The sequence below is a fragment of the Helianthus annuus genome, chromosome 6 (assembly GCF_002127325.2).
Source record: "Helianthus annuus cultivar XRQ/B chromosome 6, HanXRQr2.0-SUNRISE, whole genome shotgun sequence".
Taxonomy (NCBI): Eukaryota; Viridiplantae; Streptophyta; class Magnoliopsida; order Asterales; family Asteraceae; genus Helianthus; species Helianthus annuus.
This window is the reverse complement of record NC_035438.2, coordinates 142,416,156-142,422,770: the sequence shown is the minus strand read 5'-3', so window position 1 is coordinate 142,422,770 and position 6,615 is coordinate 142,416,156. Positions and strand designations below refer to the sequence as shown.

The 6,615-nt window shown below is 40.3% G+C and overlaps 1 protein-coding gene across 1 annotated transcript in view; it reads left to right on the top strand.

Moving 5' to 3' along the window:
- The first annotated feature begins 5,378 nt into the window (after positions 1-5,378).
- The window catches only part of LOC118479641 (photosystem I P700 chlorophyll a apoprotein A1-like), a 5,458-nt gene continuing 4,221 nt past the window's right edge, over positions 5,379-6,615 (top strand). Inside the window, exon 1 of the mRNA XM_035974275.1 lies at positions 5,379-5,552. Coding sequence (XP_035830168.1) covers positions 5,379-5,552 — 174 coding nt within the window. The remainder of the gene's footprint in view (positions 5,553-6,615) is intronic.

The window sequence follows — 6,615 nt, the reverse complement described above, 5'->3', positions numbered from 1 at the left end:
CTTGAAAGCTCACGAGGAGGGCTTTCCCTGGTTCGCTGATCTGGCGAATTACTTGTCTACAGGTGACCTTGTGGAGGGCATGACGTACCAGCAAAAGAAGAAATTATTTGCGGATGTCAAGCACTACATTTGGGAGGATCCGTACTTGTTTAGGATCGATGCGGACCAGGTTATTAGGAGATGCGTGTTTGGGTCCGAGTCGCGCAGCATTTTGCGACATTGTCATGAGGGACCGACTGGTGGCCATTATGGTGCGGCTTACACCGCCAAACGCGTGTTTGATGCGGGTTTTTATTGGCCGACCATTTTTAGGGATGCACACGAGTTTGTGCGAAGCTGTGATGCCTGTCAGAGGACAGGAAATATCTCATCCCGTAATGAGATGCCCCAGAATCCCATCTAGGTGGTTGAGATCTTTGATATTTGGGGTATTGATTTTATGGGTCCGTTCCCTATGTCGAGGGGGAACCGATACATCCTAGTCGCAGTGGATTATGTTTCTAAGTGGGTGGAGGCAGAGGCCTTGCCAACGAATGACGCGAGGGTTGTTGTGAGATTCTTGAGGAGGTTGTTTGCTAGGTTTGGGACACCAAAGTCCTTGATATCTGATCGAGGCACCCACTTTTGCAATTCGCAGATGGAGAAGGTCCTGAAACGCTATGGGGTAACCCATCGGCTTTCGACGGCCTATCATCCACAGACGAGTGGGCAAGTGGAAAATTCGAATAGGGGGATTAAGAGAATCTTGGAGAAAACTGTCGGCAATAGTCGTATTGATTGGTCCGAGAAGTTAGATGATGCTCTGTGGGCTTTCCGTACTGCTTACAGGACGCCTATTGGGACCACACCTTTTAGGTTAGTTTATGGGAAAGCGTGTCATCTACTGGTTGAGTTAGAGCATCGTGCATACTGGGCACTGAAGGCTGCAAATCTTGACTTGCCAGCTGCGTGCAAGAACCGGTTTTTGCAAATTCATGAGTTAGAGGAGTTACGCGACGTATGAGAAGTCGTGGGCGTATAAAGAGCGTACCAAGGCATTGCACGATAAACACTTGAAACATGTGAAAAAGTTCAAGTGTGGGGAGAAAGTGTTACTATACAATTCCCGGTTGAAGCTGTTCCCGGGAAAGTTGAGATCGCGTTGGCACAGACCGTTTGTGGTCAAACAGGTGTTCCGTACGGAATGATAGAGGTTGAGAATGAGGACGGTCATAGGTTCAAGGTCAATGGGCATCGATTGAAGCATTTTGTCGAGGGACCGACAGAGGATCGAGAGGAGGAGGTGATTGACCTCCCCGTTATGAGCACGTGAGAGTTGGTTTGCGTACTCGGATGTTCGTCCGAGTTGTAGAGTTTGTATGATTTTTAGTAGTATTTATTTTATTTTTATCTTTTGTGTACATGAGTCTAAATTCGTTGGTTTGAGTCAGTTTTTGTCGTTTTTTTAGAGTCAGTACTGCTTTGGTTTTGCTTGTTTTTGTTGATGCAGGTTTGAATATGTACCACCCGTACTCAATCTCCATTCGGGTGAGTTTGGAGCTGCGTTTCGAATATCCGGCATTTACCGAGCTTGTTAGTTAGAGTCAAAGCCGATCGCGAATGGAATGCTATACGATCGAGCTAGATCGTGTACGAGTTCGGATTGTAAACGCGCGCAACTGGCACTGATTTTTATCCTAACCAGCTAAGTCCTTTCCAATTCGTTATCTTTTGTATATTATTTTAGGTTTTATTTCTTATTTATTTTTTAGTTATCTTTCATCCTACATTGGGGACAATGTAAATTTTAAGTGTGGGGATCGGAGACTACGTCTTTTTAGGTAGAATTGAGTCAAAAAAAAAAAAAAAAGAAAAAAATAGTTGGTTTTGCGAGTCCCGGTCCTTTAGCACGTAGAAAACAAAAACCTTTTCAAAACGTCGGTCAAAAAGCGGTTTAATTGTCGAATCTACGAGTCGGAGAGCACTTGTTTCTTTAAGTTGCGGGATAGTAGGTTGACTGAATCAGTGTTTGGGAGTAAAAGGGTTTGGGATGCCTAGGATAGTGGATGGAGCCGGAGAGTTTATTGGTTATGCATTGTCGATATCGGTAGCCCTTATTTACCACATGATAGTGAGATTTGAGCCTGTACATGTTCATCTTTATATGTTCACTGTTTTCGTTTCATTTGTGTTCACCAACTTGTTGCATTACTTTAGAACTTGTGTGTTTTGATACAATTTGAGACCTTCGGTTAGGGTTTAGCATGGATATGATAGAGGTATTAGGATCACCTTGTTTGTGTTACCTTTGTGTTTGACCTGTTTCATCATTACCCTTAGATACACCACTTTGAGCCTAGCCATTCGTTTGTTACCCGTTTGTGATTTGATAGCCGGATCGTGTTATGTGATTATTATATATGAAAAAAAAATAGAAAAAAAATGAAAAAAAAGAGAAAATCGAAAATTGAAAAAAAAATGTAAAATGAAAAAAAAAAAGAGAAAAAAATAGAATAAAGTTGTAGGTCAAAATGACCAATATGTTAGTATGTGTTTCGTGTTTATCCGGTTTATCGTGTGTTCATTTATGTTAGCCCATTATTTCCGAATAAAATAACCTACCCTTAGCCCTTACCTACCCAATAAAGTCCTCTTGATCCGTGTTAAATCTTAACAAATAGGTGGAAATCTGATTGACGTACAAGCTTATGATAGTATGCTTCATAGTTAGGTTTTGAGAGTTCACTCAAAAAAAAATCACATATTTATTAGCCGAGAGATGAGTGACATTGTGAGGGGTGTTGACATTGCATGATTGGTTGCTCGAAGGTAAGAAAAGCTTGATTAGGTAGGCCCGTTTTTATATAAATGTTATGATTCGTCAACCTTTTGAACGATGTAAGTCTTGCGAAACTGTTGTGTTTGATGATTTCGTAGTTCGCATTTTAACTTGTTCGAGATTTGCGTTTTTAAAGTGTTTATGTTTGATATGCTGCTTAGGATTTTGCTTAGGGACAAGCAAAAGGTAAAGTGTGGGGATGTTTGATATGCTCTAAATTATACATATTTTTTGTATAAATATTTCCCTACTTTTGAGTATCTTTAGGGTGGTTTTTATTAAATATCACTCTCAGATGGTTCATATTTGAATTCTAAAACTTCAAAGTGAGAGTGAGCTAAAAAGATGAATTTTTAGTAGTAAATTAACAAATGCATTAAAAAGAGAATGGTTGAATGGTATTAATGAGAAAAAGAAAAGAATATGAAGTGGAGTTTAAAGGTTATTCAATATACTTAATGGTCATTAAAATTACATGTTCTATTATTTGTAGGTTGGACGTGCATTATTGTTGGGCAAAAGAACAACTTTGCATGAAGTTGTGATTGTGGGACTTTATACACAACAAGTATTATTCACGACAACATCAAGGTGGAAAGCAATAGTGGGCTTTTGAACAAGTATAAGGGGATCCCTATTATTCGAGTATAGTGGGCCTCCCAAAAAAATGAGACAAGTGCCAGCCAATACTATTTTCGAATTCAGTGGGGAAGGTTTTGTTTTTTTTGGGCTTTGAAAGAATTTTATGAAAAAGAAAAACCTAGGGATACGTGCATATATATAGAGGGGAATATCATTGTTTTGAAAAAAAAAACGTGGAGGACAGAAGGCAAATTAGAAGTGACGGCAGGAAGCAAGTGGCGCAAAGGACAAGGCGAGCAGACTGCTGTTTTTGGCGCAAGAAAGAAGAAGCATCCGATTCAAGTTAACAGCATATTCGGTTCGTAAAACATTGATTTTTCGTATTTAATTTGTTTTGAACCATGTTTTCTTTCGTTTTCAGACCTTGTTCAGTTGTGTTTATGAATATTATGAGTAGCTAAACGTTTGAAACTACCTAGGTTTTGATGAACTAGAGGATTGTAATGTGTTCGTGACATGGTTTTGGTTATTTTATGCGATTTACATAACTTTGCCTTGTGATTGATCTTGATATTGCATGTTGGTGTGTTTTGATTGATTATTGGTTGATGAATTCAGCGGTTTAGGCACGAAGAAATTCCCCCTAGACTTAGAATTTAATTTAATTCGGTTATCTTAGGATTTTCGGGTTAGGTATTGTGTTGAGAAATTGACCAAGTTGACTAATAATTAAAATCACTATATTAAAACTTGCATCCTCATCTTGTGACTCGAAAGACGATTAGGATGAGCTAGGTTATTAGCTAATTATTGGTGGGTAGATTGGGTGACCGATAGCTCGGGCTCGTTTATTACATCGTAATTAAGGTTTCCTAGGATTTCAATTATCAAAGTTGGGTTTGCTTTGCGATTTTGGGATCTTCTCTTAACATAACTGTCTCTGAGGTCAAAATGATTCTATTTTCGTAGGATTTGGTATCGATAGCTCGAGCCGGTTCGTTCTAGCACTTCACATTTAGTCTTGCTTCTTCATTTGGGACATCTCTAGCGGGGGGTCAATTGAGGGAAATAGATATTTAGCCGTTATCATTGTCACATTAGCATTGCATGATTCTAGGGATTCGACACCTAGGTAGCCTTTATCTCATATATATTTGATCACAATTTGCTCGCGTGTTTGCTTCGTTTGTTGGCTTTGTTTCATACGTCTTCTTATTTAATTTAGTTATTATTTAATTATTAAAAATCACTTCCAAATCAAACTTAAAAATTGACTTTTTATTCGACTAAGGTTCATTATCTAGAGTTTGCATATAGTGTCCACGGATTGATATCCGGTCTTACCATCTACACTACACTGCGACCGGTGCACTTGCCGATTGTGTGTGGTTTAGGTTGTGATTCCATTTTTAAAACTTGTTCGAATTTAATATACACATTTTCACACATCACGCACCGTTCCTTTGGCGACCCTACTCCTGTCTTTCAGGGCCGGTTTAACCCGGTAAACTTTATCCAAGAACCAGTGGGTTTTAACCCATTGGGATCAGAGGACCATTTCTCAGAAGACAATGCAATGGACATGGATGAGGACACGGATCCCGTCGAACCTGCAAGAGGTACCCCTAACCATCCCATCGAGATCTCTGATGGATCATCCTTCCATGGAACACCCTATCAGGGTCCAGACAGTTACCAAGCAAGGTTCAACCAATATGAGTGGTACTTTACACCCTCTCACCACTTATCGCCTCATCAGCAGCACCAACAACCACAGCAGCAGGATCCCTCCGAGGATTCGCGTTTTGTGGGAGTCACGCCACCGCCTCCACCGCCACCTGTTCATCAAGCACCTCCAGATCCACCAAAGCGTAGGAGAACAGGCGCGCGGATGTCCGCTCGCGGAGGGGATTTTCATTTTAGCACTCCCCGACACTCAAGTGGAAGTCACTACCCACCACTGCCTTAAGACCCATAAATGGGTGGGCCTTCAAACCCAAATCAAGAGGCGAATTCTGCACCAGTTGCACCACCGCCACCACCATTTGGTTACGATAACCCGATACCTACATACGCCGGTTCCACAGCATATAACCCGTTTGAGCTGCCGACTCACACCAACTACAATTACGCTGAAGCCGGCCCATATTTGGTAGCGGCCAATTACAGCGCCCTTCATCCCGAAGGACCTTATGGAACTCCTTGGGGAATGGGATACTCAACTCATGGGTATCCAGTGCCTGCTAGACCTCCGGCTCAGCACCTATCGCAGCCGCCACGTTTTTCCCCACCGGAGTAGGAAGAAATCATCCTCCGTTTAAACAGGGTGGAACGAGATTTTGAAGAAGAACGTAAGAACAACCGTGGATTCCTCAAGGGCTAGGCAAACCTGTTAAAAGGAAAGAAGAAGCGAGACCATTAATCTCTATATGTATTATTGTATTTCCTATTTCAATCAAGTCCCTGCGTGGACATTTATATCTGTATTTAGTCCCTGCGTGGACTTGTCTTTTAGTCCCTGCGTGAACTTGTCTTTTAGTCCTTGCGTGGACCTATCTTTCAGTCCCTGTGAGGACATCTATCCTAGTATTGGTCCCTGCGTGGACTTGTTTTCTAGTTTAACCTCTGTGTGGGTAATTAATCTATTTAAAAAGTCCCGTTTAGGGCAATGTGTAATCCTTTTAATATGTATTGGAATGCTAAGTTTATAAATTTCATTTTTGTCATTTTATGCATAAAAATATGAAAAAAATATAAATTAAAAATCATTCCTTTTAAAATAGATCTGCCTATTTAAATATTTATTTAGAATCTTAACGGTATAACCTAGCCTTCGTGTCATTATAAGACCTGGCCAAGATGGTAAGACCTGATTAAAAGATTCAAATCTCTGTTAACATCTGAAAACTTGTTAACACTCTTGGCAGACGTGATTCGTTAAAATCACACGCGTCATTCTTATGAAAGGATCTTTCAAAGGATTACTAACCCTAACTTAATTATTTATAAATCATGGGTTTAAATCATCAGTTAAGATGATCACATGTCAAGCATCCATTAGTGATGTAGTGCCTACGGGCCATACTCATTGTCATATAAGACAAGAGACAGTAGTTGTCTATGACTCTCTGTCAAGAAAAGGTAAAGAACTATGTTCAAACCTTTATGCCTTGATTCTCTGAAATCATGGCTTATAATTTAGAACGTCCCTGTGA